Below are 17,845 nucleotides of genomic sequence, written 5' to 3' on the forward strand. Positions count from 1 at the left end.
AGCTCCTAGGTCTGGCTCTGCACTTCTATCCACGGCAATCTTACTTAAGGGATTAGTGCTAGCCTGCGGCAGTGTTTAAACAATCCAACAATGGCTTGTCAGAATTATCTTGATTAAACATGTTTCAAGCTGGGGCTACTCTGGGTTGGGGTAAACGTGACACTGACAAATAAGAAAGCAAGACACTATGATTTCTAGAGCCGATATAGGGCAATTTGCTCAGCAGATTGATGAAAGATTAGTTATGATTGCATCATCCATGACTTCTAGGAATACCATGATGCAGTCCATATCATGTATGATGCAATACCAGCTTCAGATTGCATCATTCATTGTGTTGCCTTGAAATCAAGTACTGTCCAAATCCATTCATTGATTTATTCATAGATCCAGTCAAATATGTATTTTAGTCATTTCTGATTTAAATTGAGATCCTTTCCCTTTATAACGCACTTATCCTCTGCCATTCCCAAGCCAAGGGTCATACATACTGACCCAGTATCATATCTTTAAAACTAGAGCCAATCAACAGTTTTAAGCATCATGTTCATTCTCAGTGACCCGGAATTAGTAAAGTTGACTACATTTATTTCAGAAGCATTTTGGCTGTAGACCAGTGTATTCCAAAGGAGATTATGTCATTTTCTGGTTGCAGCATTATGAATTACAAGTTCACCACATAGTGACAAATTCACATTTCAAAATGCCAGTTTATAGTTTCAGATGTGACCATTTTGACTGCAACTTGGAGCAAGTGTCAGTCTTATGTTAGATTGCCATGTAGATTGAGCTCCATGGGGCTCAGTCAGTGACCTGCTAACCCTTATGATTTCACCATAAGGCTTACTGTAATAAACCTTTAGTTAGAGACTTCAGGAACAGTATGAAAAATTATGAAAATACAGTTGCTACGGTCAAATACAGATATTGACTTGTCCGAGTTTTGATCTAGATCTGGTCATTCAGATTAGACTTGATGGCGTTAAGGAACCAAACTAGCTATACTGGTGGTAGCGGAGATTCTTTAATTGACCTGTGCTCATGCAAAATGCCATTATATCTAGGCTTTTGCTTTTACATTATAGCAAAGTCTGGAAATATTGTTTTGCAAATGAAAATGAGCTGAAGGCAAAAGAGTCAATGCTCCTGACACAGGCATGGAAGTTTTAAAAACAATATTTTTGGATACTTGGCCTTGCTTGAAAAGAGTAACAAAAAAGGTAACAGTTGCATTTATTGAATATTATATATAGATTTGAATACTGGTCACAGCTCGAGATATAATTGCTGAGGTCATGTTGAGAAAAAATACAACAAAGACGAAGGATTATGTTAGTTCGAGAGATCTAGCGAGAAGCAATTAATTTCCATGGTTGTTGGATTTGCAGTTTCTGAAACTGAATCTGAGGTTGTTAAGGCTGAAGTGTACATTATTTTTAGTTGATCATAAAGGAGCACATTCCTGAACTTTTCAAATCCATGTTTTTCACATCAGCAATGGCTGTATATATTTCATTACACCTTGCTGAAAATTAATCTAAGTGCTGGACAAATATTGACTGCCTTACAGCAAAGGTCTTTTTCGCATTGGCTGGTCTGCAATCTATGATTACATAGCAGATTTTTTCTACTAATAAAGGTTGAATCTTTTACAATTTTTCATCAGAAACATGATGTTTGTTTTGCACAGTAGGGAAGTCTTACAGTTTAGCAGTTTATGGTTAGGAAGTTAATGGTGAACAGCTAAAGGTGTAAATATAAAAGTACAGTAGAGGTGTAAATAGTACGGTAGTGGTGTAAATGTACTGTTACAGTAGAGGTGTAAATGTTGCACAATAGAGGCGTAATTGTTGTAGTACAATAGATGTGTAAATGCTGTAGTACAATAGAGGTTTTAATGTTGTAGTACAATAGATGTGTAAATGTTGTACAATAGATGTGTAAATGTTGTAGTACAATAGATGTTTTAATGTTGTACAATAGAGGTTTTAATGTTGTAGTACAGTAGAGGTGTAAATGTTATAGTACAATAGAGGTGTACATGTTATAATACAGTAGAGGTGTAAATATTATAGTACAGTAGAAGTGAAATGGCCAGTTCATGGGTGTACAAATGTTGGAAATGTTTTTCCCCCCGAGTATTTGTGTTCTTATAGTGATGTTTCAGAAATGACCCAAGGGAGGTTTACTTGGGTGACTGTAATATTTGCTGTTTAAAGAATCACTAGCATAATTATTCCATGAAAAATTATGTATGTAACCATTTCTTTCTTTGAATCTATTATCAAAAATGGGAATAATAATAGTTAGTGCAGCTTATGTTTCTTTTGAAAATGGTAACACCTCATCAATCTATTGATGTTTTAGACTTGAAATATGTAAAAATCCTGGTATTTTACATCAGATATGATGACCATTACTAAAAAAGAAAATCTTTTACATGCCTTCCTCTCCAAAACCACTCAATAGAATTCAGCCAAATTAGCCACAAAGCATCCTGGCATATGTTAAGTTTTCTATGAAAATAAATTGACAGGGTAAGGATATGGAACAACCCTGACCTAACAAAGTATTTTCTCTGTAAAATTTATTATCATCCTGACAGGTGTTGCCCCCTTTCCTGGAGCAACTACAGGGACTGGGGGAAGAATTCGTGATGTACACTGCACAGGGCGTGGAGCCCATGTGGTAGCAGGGACAGCTGGTTACAGCTTTGGAAATCTTCTTATTCCAGGTATGCCTGTGTAAACCGAAATATATGGTTGTAGCAGTATTGCTTTTCCAAGTTTAAATCACTTAAATCTGGTGTCCATAGAGACAATATTTCATCTGAGGGAAAGCCTTTTTTGTACATATTTGTTTTTGAACATGAAATTATTGTTAAGAGAATCTGCTGTACTTTTTAGAGGATGCATGCTGATGAATACTTCTCCCTTTTTTAAAGTAGGTCACTGTGACCCATATTTCATGTTTCACTGGCTTTGGCCAATTTTTTTTTTGTTTTTAATGTTCATTCATGAATAGTTAAACTTGATTATTGCAAACAGCTTCTCAGTGTTAAACTTTCACTGAAGGATTGCAAGTTTCCTGCACCTTTTTGTTCCATGCCATCAGATCTTGACCCGTTTGCCCACAGGGCGTAGTTTCCATCAGGGAAACAAATTATAGAAAAATATGCCTACTAGTTTTCTTTAATACATATTCATCCACTTCTGTGATTGGTGCTAGCAATGGAAAGACTCACTAAAGCAATTACAATTGCAAGAGGGCAAGTAACATTCATATTAAAATAACATATATGGCAATCAAAACATTAAAGGTTGGTTAAGTCTGTCATCTTGCAATTCAGTTTTCTTTATTGGCACTAGTGTAATATATTTTCAGGTTTGAAGGCATGTTTAGCATGGTGAAGATTTAGTCATTTTGAGGTTGAATAACGACATGGGACTGAAGTATGCAATTAAACAATTTATCATTTAATCGATTTCTTAATTTGAAGAGAGAAATAATTCAGAAGAAAATGAAAATCATTTTAATAAATGTTGATAATGAGTGAGCACCAAAGTTAAATGAGTACAGGATCCATAAGGAAAAACTCCATGGTGCAGCTCATTTCAGGTTAACCAGATATCCAAATGTGTTAATGTTTTCATGAGTTATTTGAGCACTTGATAAAACATTTAGCAAAGTGATGTATGTATCCAAGGAAAATATGATAGGACAGTGCAGTCCACAAAATTAAGCTGGAAAAACTGAAAGCAAACAGGGTTATCTTATTTTTATAGCAGTACTTGTGCATTGTGTACTAGATACAGTTTTCTTTAAAATGTTACGTGCTCCCAAATTTTTTATGGGGTACACTGTCTTCCCCTGGCATGAGATTTTGTTGCTCATTTAGTACCACATTTGCAAAGAAAAGGTCACTGTTTGACCTACATTTCAGGTTTTTCTGACATGGGTAAGTGTTCACATTTACCTCATGAGCACACAGGTCTTTTGCATCCTATGTACATATCACCCTGTCTAAAATCATACAGCTTGGTGAGCGGACACATTGTGGTAAGCACTATTCCCTCCTTTCAGTAATAAGTCATATTTTTACACTTCATTGACTTGGGTTACATTTTTTTGGTTGATGCTCATTTCTCCTGAACTGTTCTAGTAGAGTGATGAAACTGATGACAGTATGTGTCTCTTTTAGTTCCACCACAAATATGCCAATTGTGACCTATATTTCATATTTTACTGACTTTAGTTAAGTTGCATTTACCTCATGATCCTAAAAGTTTTTGGCATACTATCTGACCTAGAGTCAAGAATCTTCATAAGTGGATGTATTTTAACAAGTTTTACAGCCTTTCTGCAAAAAGAGGTCTCAATGGCTTGTATTTCATTCTTCAGAGACTATATTGCATTTCTGGTTAAAAGTTCATTTGTTCAGCATTGTTTATGCTACACTCATGAACTTGATAATTGGATGCATCTGTTAGAACTACACCTGTAACAACCTAAAATAAGTCATCATGACCTACATTTTATGCTTTACACTTAACATAGATAATAATAATAATAATAATAATAATAATAATGAGGACTTTGTATAGTGCCTAATCTTTAGAAGCTCTAAGCGCTTTACAACATTAGACAACACCTATAAGATAAAAAACATAATGATATGAGTACAAAAACAAACACCATGAAATTAAAAAAAAACATGCTGAGAATATTTAAGGTAGGAATATTATTAGTTCTTTAAGTTTGTTTTTGCAGTCGAAATAAGTGAGTTTTGAGAGCTCTCTTGAATGTTATCACTGTGTCTTTGTGTCTAAGTTCAATGGGCAATTCATTCCACGTTGCTGGGCCCTGGTATGCAAAAGAATGCTGTCTATATGACTTTATTTTCATAGTGGGAATAATGAATATACGATTGTCAGAAGAGGAGCGTAAGTATCTTGCTGATGTGTACACATGGGTGAGGTCAGATAGGTATGTTGGACTGGAGTCCATCAGTGAAACGTAGCACAGAGAACAAATTTTGTGTTTGATTCTGGATCGATTGGATAGCCAGTGTAGGGTACAGAGCAGCGGAGAGGTGTGCTCTGATCGTTTACTCTAAGTATGATCCGAGCAGCTGTGTTTTGAACTTTTTGAAGTTTCTGGAGTAGATATTGAGATGAACCAAACAGAATTGTGTTACAATAGTCCAGTCTTGAAAGTACTAATGAACACACAAGTGTTTTAGTGGCATCAGCTGAAAGATATTTGTGAACTGAGCTGATGCGTCTCAGCTCAAGATATGCAGCCTTGCATATGTTCATGACATGTTGGTGCAATGTGAGAGTACTGTCCAGAGTAACACCTAGGTTTCATACTGATTGTGTGAATTTAATGTTGGTGTTACTGATATTTATTGTTTGAGGTAAAGGATGTGAATGAGAAAGTCGTTGTGTTGTGATCAGAATGGCCTCAGTTTTATCATCATTCATTTGCAGCTTGTTACATGTCATCCATGATTTCACATCATAAATGCACCTCTCTACACCTTGGATGGTAGTATCAACTTCAGTTGGGTGGCTAGATTTGTATATTTGGGTGTCATCATCGTACAATTGGTGAGACACTGGATGATGATCTATGACACTTGAGAGCGACTGAGTATACAGAATGAAGAGAACATGTCCAAGAACCGACCCCTGTAGAACACCACAACATAGATCAACTGGGCTGGAGTGTATTCCATTTGCAGATACAATTTGTGTCCTGTTGACCAAGTAGGACTTGAACCACAATAAGGCTGTATCATGAATGCCAAATACATGCTGGAAACGGTGAAGTAATATATTACGGTCTGTTGTGTCAAATGCTGCAGACAAATCAAAGAGGGTGAATACTGTAATCTTTCCACTATCCAATGCAGAGAGAATGTCATTAACTACTTTTAGAAGAGTAGTTTCAGTTCTGTGGCAAGGGCGATATGCAGATTGTACATTGCTAAAAAGACTGTTTGAATTTAGATACAAGCTGGGATAGAACAACCTTTTCTAAGATTTTTTTATATGAATGGGAGATTAGAAACTGGGTGGTAGTTCTTTAAATCGTTATGGTCAAGTGTTGGTTTCTTCAGCAGAGGCTTTACAATGTCAGTTTTGAAAAATGATGGGAATTCCCCAGATGAGAGAGAGGTATTAATAACATCAGTTAGTGAAGGCAATACTGGATCTAAGCACTCAAGCAGCAGTGATGTTGGAATTGGATCAAGTGCACATGACTTTGGTGCACTCTTCATCAGGATTGTACATATGAAATCCATAGAGACAGGTTCAAATGCTGCTAATGGTTGCCACTCAAATTCTGTATCCCAACTGTATGGTGACGATGCGTCAATTGAAATTGTGGTGTCAAGATGAAGTATTTGTGTTTATGGCCACATTGATTCTGCTTGTATAATTACACTCTAACCTACTTAGAATGTCCTTTCTGACTATTGCAGCTGGAAGTATAAATTAAATATGTTTATTCAGAGATTAACTTTCCATATTAATGACTATACATTGTAAATTGTGATTATTCTTAACAGGTTATCTGTGTATTTTACATTTGAACTAGTACAGGAATTGATGAGTGAACTGCAAGCTTTTTATGTGATTCATTTGTAGTGGATAATCAAGGTCATAAATGATGCATGAACCATGTACTAATGGCTGTACCTTCAAGATTGCTCAAAGCCTGAGACTTTCACCCTGTCAGGGGTGGGAAGTGATAACAGTTTCAGAAGCAGTTTAAATAGCAGCGATTTAGAATAAACTAGTATTACATTAATTGTTGATTTGTATTAACTCATATTACCTCTTCTTAGATATGACAGCAAAGAATGTTCTTTTTAATTGTCTTGTGTCTTTTATTCCATGACACAGTAGATATATAGGTAGGTAGTTAGGTATTTGTGTGTGTGTGTGTGATTAGGATTTTTAACGTAGCTTTAACAATTTTTCAGTCATATCACTAAGATGTCTGCAGTGTGGCAGTTTATAGTGATGTCTAGCACTGGGGCATCATGCTGCAGACACGTAGCATGTTGTCCCACCCAGTCACATTATCCTGACACCAGGCTGACCAGTCCTAACACTAACCTCTTAATGCTGAGCGCCAAGCGAGGTAGCTGTTAGTACCATTTTTGTAAGTCTTTGGTATGACTCGGCCGGGGATCGAACCCACAACCTCCCGCTTCCGAGGCAGACGCTCTAACCACTAGGCCACTGGAGCGGTTGAGTTAGTTATTTATGTATTTACATGAATTAATGGTATAGCAACAAGATGGCAATGTAATGTTGATTAAAAGTTAAAATTTAAAGAGACAAAATCACCTTCAAGAAAATCTTTAATAAAAGGACCAGTATTTTGTTGTCAGGAACACTTTAGTCAGAACTTTTTTTATTGTACAATAGCTACATGAGCTGAAAGCTTTGTATAGGTTAACTATGTAATGGTTTACACTCTGATTAATAAGAGAATTGAGTGTGAAAAATATTTAACAAACTGATGTGATTAATAAAGATTTGCTTATGTAAATAAGGGTGTACAGGCTTAGAAACAGTGAAGAACCTTAATGCATGGAAGTTTTTGCAGATTTCTTATTCTTATTAAATCACAGGTTATGACCTGCCATGGGAAGAAAAAGAGTGGGAGTATCCAGAGAACTTTGCACGCCCTCTGGAAATATGTATTGAGGCCAGTAATGGAGCATCTGACTATGGGAACAAATTTGGAGAGCCAGTATTGGCAGGATTTGCCCGGTCATTTGGTCAGATAATTGGTTGTGGGGAAAGAAGAGAGTATATTAAACCCATAATGTTCAGTGGAGGAATTGGACAATTGGAAGATATACATGTTTGCAAACAGGTGCCAGAGAAAGGTCTGTCAGAACAGTTTTAGATGTTACATCATTATTTATGTTATTAGTTAGGAACTGTTATGTAAATCTTACAACTATAGGACACAATCTAATTTCTGCCTAAGTATGTAAAACGAATTTGAGCTTCAGCTGTCACCAAACCTTATTTAGAATTACAGAATGAGTTGAGAGAGGGAAAGAATGAATCAGACTGGTTAGCACAGAAAATGTACGTTAACTAGTGTCATATACTCAAGTGACTTGGAAAGAAAGCAAAACTGAATGAATGTTAAAGGAATGAGAAAATTTTAAACACGGTCAGTTGTGCCAGCTGAAATAAAAACCAAGATGAATGGTAAAGATTGGTAATGCAACGATTCAGTTTTGTATGGTTCTTTAGCAAGCTTAACCAGAAGAAGTCATTTTTTCAGATTTTATCTTGAGAAAAAGTTTGTATTTTAGGAGACTTTGAATATTTCTTTTACCATGTGTAACTTTAAATGTTTAAGTATTATGGCATCGATTGTTTTTAATCTAAAAATGCATTGTTGTCTCCCCTGTCAAGAATGTTGTATGCTGTGATTATGGCATATCTTTTTTCGTGCCATCATATTGCCTGAAAAGAAGGCAAATTCTTGTAATGGCTGGACCAAAAGTCATTGCAGAGAATATTATCTGCAATGATTTTCTCTCTTAATTATCTTAAATTTATATTTTGTTTTGTTGCACTAGTATGTTGAGAGAAATGTGTTGAGGTGCTATGTTCATATTTCTTCAAGTCAGGTATTTTCTTCATCAGTGGTCATATTCAGCTGAACCTTTGTACAATATACTACTGTAGATACATGCATATGAAGCAGTTCCAACAGCAAACTGCACATACCCAGATCTGCCATCACATACTTGCTGACAAAACTGGGTCTATGCATTTTGTTAGGGGTAATCAGTAAAACAAACAACATGAACCCTGATCTACCAGCAAATTGTGCAATGGCAGATCAGTGACTATGTTATTTGCAGTTGGGCCTGACTTGTAAGCAAGTATATAGGATGTGTCTTTAACCAGATATTCTAGAAGTTCTAGTCTTGCATTTTTTGGCTGAGCCATCATGATGATCTTTCGTGGATGAGATACTCCAATCTGTGAAACATTTGTTTTAATAGATATTGATATTCATTTGTTTCTTTCACATTGATGCTAATTTATTAAATACATTTGTCTGCTACAGTATGGTTGCTATTCTTCAGGAATGGAGGTGGCAAAGATAGGGGGTCCAGTGTATAGGATTGGAGTGGGAGGTGGGGCAGCATCATCAGTTCAGGTTCAGGGAGACAATAAAATTGAGCTTGATTTTGGAGCTGTGCAGCGGGGTGATGCCGAGATGGAACAGAAATTAAATCGCCTCATCCGAGCCTGCATAGAGATTGGTGAGAAAAATCCAATAGGCAGCATCCATGATCAGGGAGCAGGAGGAAATGGTAATGGAGTATTTCTTAGCGCTTTGTTATACCATATGAATGTGGTTAGCTATATAGCCTTACCCTTGTACCTCCAACCTTTCATCATCCATCTGATTGTGGTTAGACAACTCACCATGCAGTTATAGGTGCCTTCAGCCTCTTTGATAAAACATTTCTTTGTAGGAAATTTCTGGACAATTTTGAAAACCATTGGGGGTTAAAAAAACAAAATGTTAATTTTCATTCACCTGCAGTTAAGTTGAGTTTAATCTTGTTTGACATCTGGTTGTTGCCCACATGATGAGCATGAGACCCCGTTCATGACAGCACTTTTTGGCATGCAGTTTATTGCTGTTACTGGATTTGTCCAGAAACTTTGGTAGTAAGGCAACACACTTGTTACAAGCCCCAAAATAGCTAAAATAACAGTAGTGTGCTGATACCTATTTTTGGTTGAGCTGCCTTAACATTAGGAGAGGTGTTCATCATCTTGAAGGGAGACTGGTAGAAGTTGGATACTCTTGCATGTTGCCCACCCTTTTACCTAGTCTTTTAATATTATTGTGATTGGGAAAGTATCTGATGGAGAAAGGTAATTTTTACTAAATTATGTTTGAGAATACTTGACCATTTATTATGCTGATAAGCCCTCCCTTTCATCCCAACTTAAACTTTACATCTGCCAGACAATTAGCTACTTCATGATGGGAAGGGCATATAATTATGATTGTATCCTGGAGGAGTTAATTCCCATAGATACTATTTTTAACATCTATATGGTATATAGGTGGGACAGGTGAATTTCAGAAGGCCGGAATTGCTTGCCTCATGGACCCTGGAGTTACAGTTACAGCCATAGAAGTTTAAAGTCAAACTTTTAGATAAATATTTTCATTTGCTTATATTTCCTAAACCCCTTGGTAGTCTTCAAACTAGAGATGAATTGTTATGAAGGAAAGAAAATTCATTATGTAGTACATGTGTTTGCACCTTTGAGTTAAGATCAGGGTCAGTCATTGAAAAAAGATTTGGTTTTTTCATTTGCTTTTATTTCCTAATGCCTTGATGGATTGTTGTCATGCTTGTGATGATAAATCTTTTGCAAAGCTAAGACAATTTGTTATAACACGTGCTATCCTCTTTTGACCTTGCGTCAGGTGGGGGTTGAATGGGGTCTTGGCCAACATTGTATTCTTTATGTATTTTGGCCAACAATGTATTCCTTATGTATTTTTTTAAGAGTTTATGGACTTAATGTGGATAATTTTAATTCTAAGCCCGTTTTAAAATTGAAGATCAGATTCCTGTGATGAAGGTTAGCTTGCAGCACAGTGGTTTCAAGAGAGCATTCAGTAGAATACTTTGTCAAAAATATTAATAAAAGTTCTTTGAAGTTTTGGGGTATTAAAGTTTACTACTGCCCATCTGGGTGGGCTTGATGGCACCTGTCAGTTTTGGTTTCTACATAACAACATACGGCCATTATGTTTTGCTTGTTTTAGATATTAAAACAGTGACTTCATTTGGCGTTCCAGAGACAAAGACGATGAAGTCTGTTAATATTAAACCATTGGGTATTGGTAAATTTGTTACTTGATATGATTTTTACATTCCTTACTGCTTTATCTATTGATTAAATTGGAGTTCATTTTTAAAAAAAGCCTCTATTAGGTCTGTTTTATCTGGATTCTTAATTGCATTCCTGATATTTCAGGCAATGTCTTGAAGGAGATTGTGGAGCCAGCAGGAGCAGTGATTCGTGCTCGAGACTTCCAGTTGGGAGATCCTACTCTCACTATCCTGGAACTGTGGGGAGCTGAGTACCAGGAGACCAATGCTATCCTTCTCTCCAAGGAAAATATGGATGTTCTGTGTAAAATTGGACAGCGTGAGAGGTGTCCTGTCAGCTTTGTTGGGACAGTTACTGGAGATGGGAGGGTAAATGGCTATCTGATATATTATGCACCTGGTCTTAGGAGGTGATTTTTAAAATTAAAATATGTTTATGATGGAATTGACTTGGTCCACCACCACAGAACAAGTGAAAATATTCACTCATATCATGTAGAGTGGCTTTTTGGAATCAAGCCAGACTTTCATTGACTGGTGTTATACCATGAATAGAAAAGAGAAATTATATACAGTTTGGTTAGAGATATGAAGATTTACGAAGGTCATTGAAAGTCATTAAGAAATAAACACCTCAATACAAGACCTTGAAAGTCATTGATATTTTACCTAAATCATTGAAAGTCATTACCTAGATCATTGAAAGTCATTGAATTTTAGAGATTTTGCTTAAAAATAAAATATGATGGAAAATTTTACTTTCAAATCATTTATTTTATGTTGTGTGATGACTGGTTGTACAGATTGATTTTCCATCATATGCTTGTAATTCCACCATTATCATAATCCAGAAGAAGTAGTCAGATATTCATGCAGGCACCCCTTTCACATGATGCATGCACACTGTTTGACTGCACTAAGTTTAATTGGCACATTGGGTTCTGGATAAAGCATTCTGTCTTAGTTTTAACCATGTGTCAAGAAAGTTTTACATGTACCTGTTTAAAATACAGGCTACCTAGAAAACCTAAAATGTCTGAATCCCAGCTTGGTTCGTTTTTAGATGACAATTTCGTTTGGCAAGTACTGGCTGATGATAGTTATGATCCTAATTTATATTTAAAGCTCTGAAGTATATCAGATTATTGGAGCTGGAAAAGTGTTCACAGTATCAGCCGTAGTATAAGCTTAATCATCCCACTTTAATTACAACTTTTAGATTTTAACTTGTACAACAAGTAACATACACATAGCAAATTCACCTATTATAAAGAACTGTCCATTTAAGTGTGTGTGGGGCATTTGTGATTTTCTTTTAAACTGATAATTATTATTGTAATTTGGATAATTATTATTGTTTCCAAATATTATGATATAATATGGTGTGATTTTTCTATAAATTGGAGCAGCTATTGATAGATTAAACTAAACAATGCACCAGGTTCGTGTCCCAGAAAATAGAATTGTTTGTCCCCAATATAACTGTGGTACATTCAGAAATGCTGCAGTATGTAGGAGTAAAAAACATTATCACAAGATCCTAAGAATGTTTTGAAATATGTTGTACAAACTGAATTCTCTCAATTAGATATATAAGACATACAGAAAAGAAACAGTTGCAAGTTAAGCAAGGCATGACATGCACATGGGTGGTGGTTGACACCATATAAATGTGTCAGCTGTAAGCCTAATCTCAAGATATGTGGAAAGGTTTCAGTTTCTCCTTCGAATACGTTCCCCAATATCGTTACATTAGGAATATTAGCCTCCTACCTCGTGAATCCATCCCTACTAAAAGACGCAAATTCGCGTTTCCTTGTCTGTATCAATAGACAAAGGGCAATAACTCTCGTCCGTTACTTCCCCTTGATACCATTAGGTGTCACCAGTTTTTAGATTTGCTACTGTACTGACTTCAGGTCATACAATTTATCCTTCTACAATCCAGCTGTTTTTGTGTTCCTGTGGGGGGTCCATCCAACGTTCATTTTGAATTTATTTTGTGGATTTATCTTATGCAGGTTGCATGTACTATTTTACAATTTCTGCAAGTTATTTGTCATTTGTTGGGATTATATCTTATAATACCAATGTCCCACCACACTATCGTTGACCTTATAAAAAGGCCATTATTAGTTAGTGTACCTTTGACTATTTGCTTACTTTGTCCGTTTTGGAGCTGTTATTTACGAAATTCTGAAGCCATGCTTGATAATTGTACTAAGTTTATTCATATTTCACGCTGTTCTGATGGTTTAATTATTAACAGATCATTGTGCATAAGATTATAATGGCCATAGGTTTCTGATACAACTCTTTCACTGCTCTGTTACAACAGTGTTTTTGCGACCTAGTAATTTCAACACATTACTAGTTTCTGCTTAGTTTGTATATTTTTGTTGTTTCTTTTCAGCAGAATGTCAATTTAAATGATTTATATGCAACTTCAGAGCATGGAAGTCTAACATGACTCTTGTTTTGTTTATCTTTGCATACACTATTCTGATCTGCGAAGATTATAATATGTAGTCAGTGGGAGTCTGGGCTTCAGTTTAGAAATGAAAGGTATTGATGGCAGCTTTCATTTCTAGGATGTTGATGTGTAGACATTGTTGCCCTGGCTCCCACTGGTCACTGATGGTATGAAGATCAGCAACAGGTGGATACCACCACAAAGCACACTGGTGGCGGTACCTACTGTTATTTCTGCCTGGGGCTTCTCCAGTGGGATTCCAATGGTCAGCCAACCTAGAATGTAGAATGCCCCACTGATGGGAATGAGCTAATCTAGGGCATGACTGTTTGATTTGGGTGACATATAACCGGGTACAAATGTGTTGGCTAGGTCTGCATAAAGATACGGTCAAGTGGGATCAAGTCCATTGCTGTATTTAATAACCAAGGAGTTGCAAGAACTCTCCCGCTGAAATCCAAGTCCAGTTGGAAACCGATGAGTTCAATGATTCTGGTGATGCAAACATAAGGGGGTTGCACCAGATTTCAGTTGATTAAGAACTTCATACCCAGATGGACGAAGTTCTGGAATGGACGGAGGTCTGACATTCCCAGTTCGCTAAAAGGTCTAAATGACCTAGAAGAGAAAGAAGATCATTCCCACCTTGGAGTAGAATAGAACTTACCATGTGTTTTTGTAGGATGCCACCCAGGCATGCTGCCATCGATGAAGATGACATCAGCCGGAACAGGGAGACAACTCAGTCCATAATCTGAATGAAAGCCCAGGGGCTGATGTTGAGGCCAAAGGAAACAATGGTGAACTGATAAACAGTGTGGTGGTAAGTAAAACAGAGACGGTGGATAGGGACATGAAAATATGCGTCTGTCAGATCGAGACTCATGGCATATTCGCCCCGTCTGATGTCTACACATCAACATCCTAGAAATCAAAGCTGTCATCAGTACCTTTCATTTCTGAAACTCTGAGGCAGTATCAGTCCTCATTTGGTCCGGCAACTCGGTAGTGGTGACCTCCTCTCCTGAAACTGAGGCACCCATTCACTTGACCTGCGTGTTCTGATTTGGCATTTTCTATGTAGGTGTGACAATCTCGATATTAACGTACATTTCAGACACATTTCTGGCAGCATCAGTGCCTTTCTCTGAAAATCAATCCAGAGGTGGTCATGTTCTTCACACAGAATGGTCTCTCCATCAATTGGTCTTCACTCAGATTTGCACACTTCAGGAGCATCCAGTGTTTGACCTCTAGGCAATGAGGTGGAACCACAAGTTACCCATCTTCGTCTCTACAGTTCCATGGCTAAAAGCTTGGGCCGTTGATGCACTGTCAATCATTTGGGAGGGTTTGTTGGCCTTTGCCTTCCCTCTCATGGTGCTGATACTGAAAATAACCCAGAAGTTACAGGGTCAAAATGGCAAGAAGATCCTGATAGTCCCTCTCAGATGGGACAAGCCCTGGGTCACCAGTATACTCATTCTAGTGATAGATATACCTGGGAAGATTCCAGCCAACCTGAATCTTCTACAGCATCTACTGGTATGGGTGTTCCTTCCCTGCCCAGACTGTCCTCTTCTACTTGCTCATCTCTTACCAGGACAGCCTTGCAAGTCAAACATTTCAAACCTTCAGTTGTGGAGAAAATCTAGAGAGAGTAAGAAGACCCTCCACTCAGAAGTCTCATGCAGGAAAGAGGTGTGTTTTCAAAACTGGTGCCAGACCAACTACATCGTCCCTCTGCGTGTCTCTATTTCTCAACTGGCCAACTTTTCTCTGACTCCTTGAGGAGAAACAGTTGGACCCCAATTGCTACCAAAGGCTACCGCCCTATGATGTTGGACACATTCCGGCATCATGTCAAACATGTTTTGTGGCGGGATAGAGACCTATCAGATCTTTTATACAATATTGGTCTCAATCGACCAATATCCCTCATTTTGTCTCCAAATGGATCCAATCCTGGGTTTTAACATGACTCGATTTGAATCCATTCAAACTTCTAGCCTACACTTTGCTAAAGTCACTATTGTACTGATCATTTTTCCTGATAGCTTTAGCTTCTGTATGCAGAGTGTGAGAGCTCCATGACCCTTTATGTCGACCCGAATTCCCTTCAGTTTAGATCAGAGGGTTCGGTGGTTCTCATACCATTTGGTTTCGTAGCCCAAAATAGGTTACAGTCTGTCAGTAGTCAAACAGTTCTCACTTATTTTGTTCCATAGCTAGGTCAAGGACAACAGACATGCAAGATCCTATTCGCACTCTTAAGGTGGCGCTCACCAGATAATATGTACTTTTGAGAGAGTGACGTATGTAAGGTGAAGTAGTTTGCATTTAAAACATGCACAGTGGAGAGAATGTTTGCATACCTCTATGCTACATTAATGTAATGTGGATGATATTTCTTTTGGATATTGTACTTTTGGAAATTTTACATGATTTAAGCACACTGCTAACTAAAATGACTGCTCCCTTGTGTTAAAAAATCAGTCTGAATTAGTCTAAAGTACACTATACATAGCAGCTATTAAAATAGGGAAAATGAATTTTGCCAGACTAGACAATACCAGCTTCTGAAAGTGCAATGAATGAATTACCAAATATATAAAATGTAAAAAAAGTTATCGGCTCTTTTTTATACAATTGACCTCTGAAGTTCAGGAAGTGAAAATGACCAAGTAGAGCTAGCACTTTTTTGAAAGGTGCACATTTGAAGTAAGGCCAAGCTGTATACTCTATAACCCATAGTACACCCATCAATCATACACCAAAATAAAGGGAATTAAAGGTTCTTTGCATTATACCTAAGATATACAAGGTCTTTTTTAAATAGCCAGTATAACCAGTGAGGAAAGCCGGGGACATTCTTTTTCTTTAAATTCCTAACCCTATGCAAAATGCGAAACTGTATAGCGCCACCTAAGCACTAACTTGAAGCTCACAGAGACAAGTCATGGTACACGCAAATTGCCTCCTCCTTTGGGTATGAGCTGGAACACAGGATATCACCCTTCAACCCTTTCTTCAGGGCTGAAATGGGTTGTATGCTTGGTGTACTCTGACGTCTCACCAGATTAGAGTCGTCTCACGTAGAAAATTCTGCTGAGAAGTTTCAAACAATCTCTGCGAGCCTTGTGTTCGAACTCAACAATCCAACCCAAGATATAATAGAAGCTTTTAGCTGGCAGGCAGAGTCAACCTTCTCAAGCCTCTTTTTCAGAGATTTCGCATCACAGAGACAACCTAGATTCTGGTGGGTCCTGTGGCAACAGCACAGACAACCACCAGACAATATCAGTCAACACAGCCTGTTAGCTTTGCTGGATTCGCTGGTGAAATTTTTTGGTGGTAAGATTTCAATAAATGTATTCTTAACTGAATTTTAGGGTCGCAAGTCAAGTGAACCCAGGCTGTACTGCTTATATAGTCTGGAGAATGGGTTATCATTTGCATGGGGGAATTCAACCATTCTTCCCTGGAAGGATACCCGAGGTACAGTTTGGATGCTCAGCATCCCCTCCTCCTATTATTCTCTCCTAATGTGATTAGAGAGCGTATTCAAAGGAGAAAGCAAACTTTTTAAGTTAATTATGTTTCTCCATGAATACTTACCCAATCACATTGCTTATAAAACCCTCCCAACCACCCCACCATGCGAGCATTCTCATTTGTATCTCGCTCAGCTAATAAGTGGCGACATCTGGTGGTATCAAGAGGAGGTAACGGGTATGAGTTATTGCCTTTTGTCTATTGATTAGACAGGGAAAGACACATTTTCATCTTTTAGTAGGGCTGGGTTCGTGAGGTAGCAGGCTAATATTCCTAATGTGATGTGATTGGGTAAGTATTCTTGGAGAAACATAATTTACTTAAAAATTTGCTTTCATTTTGGTTTGATTAAATGGCATCGTTTCAGCTATTCTATACCATGTACAAATTTAAAAAGTTTGTTAAATGTTGCAGCTTAACTAAATAGTTAGTGAGAAGTTTCTGTGCATTACAATGCCATAAATTAATTGTATGCTATTTCAAAACAAACTCTTATGATGCCCTGTGTTTTCTGATTAATATTGATGATTTGATATCAGTTGAAACATGTTGATGATTCCATGTTGTTTTCCTTGACATTGTTCCCAATCTTAAAGATATGGCATGAAATTTATTAACTTTGTATAAATGTCTCTCATTATTAGAGAGGTTATTTGTATGAACAGTGGGCATTGATTTGATATGAGTCATTTGTCTGTCAGTGTAAAAAAAGGAAGGTATTTTGTATGAACAGTGGACATTGGTTTGATACATGTCACTTATCTGTCTTTGTAAAAATGTCAGGTTATTTGTATGCACAGTGGACAATAATTTGATAGGAGTTACTTGTCTTTGTAAAAATGCCAGGTTATTTGTATGCACAGTGGACAATGATTTGATACAAGTCACTTGTCTGT

General features: G+C 37.2%; 1 protein-coding gene across 1 annotated transcript in view; it reads left to right on the top strand.

Moving 5' to 3' along the window:
• LOC149798447 (phosphoribosylformylglycinamidine synthase-like) overlaps positions 1 to 17,845 on the top strand; it is a 104,187-nt gene that overhangs the window by 35,942 nt on the left and 50,400 nt on the right. Inside the window, exons 8-11 of the mRNA XM_089963637.1 lie at positions 2,606 to 2,734; positions 7,652 to 7,912; positions 9,140 to 9,370; positions 11,067 to 11,290. Of these exons, the coding sequence (XP_089819763.1) occupies positions 2,606 to 2,734; positions 7,652 to 7,912; positions 9,140 to 9,370; positions 11,067 to 11,290 (845 nt within the window). The remainder of the gene's footprint in view (positions 1 to 2,605; positions 2,735 to 7,651; positions 7,913 to 9,139; positions 9,371 to 11,066; positions 11,291 to 17,845) is intronic.

The sequence above is a fragment of the Sinohyriopsis cumingii genome, chromosome 6, assembly GCF_028554795.1.
Source record: "Sinohyriopsis cumingii isolate HCF-2022 chromosome 6, ASM2855479v2, whole genome shotgun sequence".
Lineage (NCBI taxonomy): Eukaryota > Metazoa > Mollusca > Bivalvia > Unionida > Unionidae > Sinohyriopsis > Sinohyriopsis cumingii.